General features: G+C 24.0%; 1 protein-coding gene across 1 annotated transcript; it reads right to left on the bottom strand.

Annotated features, from left to right (window-relative positions):
- Positions 1–408: 408 nt before the first annotated feature.
- Positions 409–2,094, bottom strand: ENU1_088390 (heat shock protein 70, putative; the record flags this gene model as incomplete). The annotated part of the gene is made up of 1 exon (XM_008858934.1): positions 409–2,094. One exon carries the CDS (start codon positions 2,092–2,094, stop codon positions 409–411), a length of 1,686 nt encoding a protein of 561 aa, XP_008857156.1.
- Between the last annotated feature and the right edge of the window lie 334 nt (positions 2,095–2,428).

The following is a 2,428-nucleotide window of genomic DNA, read 5'->3' on the forward strand; positions in this document are numbered from 1 at the left end:
CTATTTGTCCATTCTTCTATTTGTTGAATTAATGTTTTGATGAATTAAGTTATACTCATGTTAATTTTAAAAAGTTTTTATTATTTTAAATAATTAATTCTCTTGTTAATAATAATAACTTCCATTTTTAACCTGGTTTTATAATAATTTTTCTATATTCTCTAATTATTTTAATGTAGTTAATTTCTCGTCATTTATTGTTTAAAGAGTAAAAAAAGAGGAGAGAATATTAACTCTATACAATAAATAAATAATAAATCAAAGTAGAGATATACTATTTACAACTTAGTTAGAATAGACTAGTACATCCTTTTTATTTGCTTATTGTAGAATAAGCCATAAACGTCACTAAATTACTTGAACAAATGTTTTCTTATTGATATGGTATTGTTTTTTTTGCTTTTGTTTTTACGAATATGAAATTGATCCCATACTTGGGTTTGTTGAACTTACAGGACTAATTGCATTATTATAAGGATTTTTTACATCGTCTTCATTAATAAACTGTAAATGTTCTTCTATAGGGTTAAAAACATCTTGTTTTCTTGTGAAATTTATTTTAGTTCTAATGTGAACTTGTTGTTCATAGTCATTATTAAAATCAATAATACTTATTTTTAATGAACCAGACTTATCACATTCAAATGTCATTTCAATATAAGCATCATTAATACTTACTTTTGCTAAATTACTAAATACAATTTCATCAACTAAATCATTCATACTTGCAACTGAATAATTTCCTTCATACAATGATATTTTAATACTCTCAGCATTGTCTTCACTAGGTGTTATTGGTATTGTTCTTTTTAACGGTAACTTTTCATTAGCTTTAAAAATGGTTATTGTTGTTCCGTCAAATCTTTCTATTTTAATATCTTTTGGTAAAACTTCGTTAATTGTAATACTCTTTTCCCTTGAATAAACTACAGCACCGAAAACTACAGCAGTTAATGGACTAATTCCTTGAATAATTTTTTCTTTTCCAAATTTTTTTTGTATTAAGTCTTTTACTTTTGGAATACATGAAGAACCTCCAACAAGTAAAACTTTGTCAATGTCATTACTTTGTAATTTAGCCATGTCTAATGCACTATCAATTAAATCCATAGCTTTTTTATATTCAGATGAATTAATATCATCAAATAACTCTCTTGTAACTTTTATTTCCTTTTCATCAAACGTACTATCATCTGAATTATCATCATCACATATAGCTGTATTTGGTATTAAAATTGTTGTTTCATTATATCGACTTAATTCATATTTAGCTTTAATGACACTGCTTCTTAATGTTTTTTTAAATTCTGATGAAGACATTGACTGAGTTTTAATATAATCTTCTTGTTTAATCATTTTAAGTATTGCGTTATATAAATTTTCATCAAAATTATTTCCACCAAGTTCATTATTTCCATTTGTACAAAGAATATCAAAAACAGGTTTTCCTTCTGTATTTAGTTTCATTTCAATACAAGTAATATCTAATGTTCCTCCACCAAAATCAAACACTAATAATTTAGTAAGTTTTTCTATTTTATCTTTATTTATATCAAAATAATATAATGCAGCTGCAGTTGGTTCATGAATAAATGTTGGATTAATATTAATTTCTTTTGCAATTTGTGAAATAGCTTGTCTTTGTTTTTGATTAAATCCAGCAGGAATAGTAATAACTGGATTAATAATTGTTTTTTTATCAATTTTTAATTTTTCACAACACAAATCTTTTAACTTTTTTAAAATTGACCTTGCGACTGTTTTAACAGAAATTAAGTTATTTGAACCATTTATTCGATAAAATATTTCCCCTCCTCTTTCTATAATTTTTTTTTGGTGTTCTTTTTTAATTCCTTGTAGTGTTTTTCCCAGAAATGTTTTGCTATCACTTAGTATTTGTGTCCCTTCATTCTCTTGTATTGGATTTACTCCTACTGTTGTTATTTGACCATTAAATATTTCTATTGTTGATGGAATAAATTGTTCTGAATTGTCATCGTTAATTATATTTATCTTGCCTGTTTTTCCAACACAATATCCAATAGAAGAATAAGTTGTACCAAAATCAATACCAACAAATACATTTTCAGTCATTTATTTTTTCCTAGTTCAAAAGTTTATATTTTTGATTTAAAATAAAGTTTTGTAGTGTTTGTCAGTTATCTTTCTTTTCTTTTTTTTTTTAATGATTTTGAAACTATAAAAAACTAAAATTTTAGTACTGTCTCTTTTTTAAAACTTTATTATTCATCATTATTTTATTTTTAAGTCTATAAACATCATTTTTTTTATTTTTAGAGAAATATGCTAATTTCTAAAACTATGGAAGAAAAATAGAAGAGATGGAAGATATAATTCAAAAAAAAACAGGTAGTCAAATCATATTATATGTCATTTCTAGAGTGTTTAATGATATAATAATGAATTA

This window comes from Entamoeba nuttalli (assembly GCF_000257125.1).
Source record: "Entamoeba nuttalli P19 unplaced genomic scaffold asmbl_3984, whole genome shotgun sequence".
In the NCBI taxonomy this organism is placed as follows: domain Eukaryota; phylum Evosea; order Mastigamoebida; family Endamoebidae; genus Entamoeba; species Entamoeba nuttalli.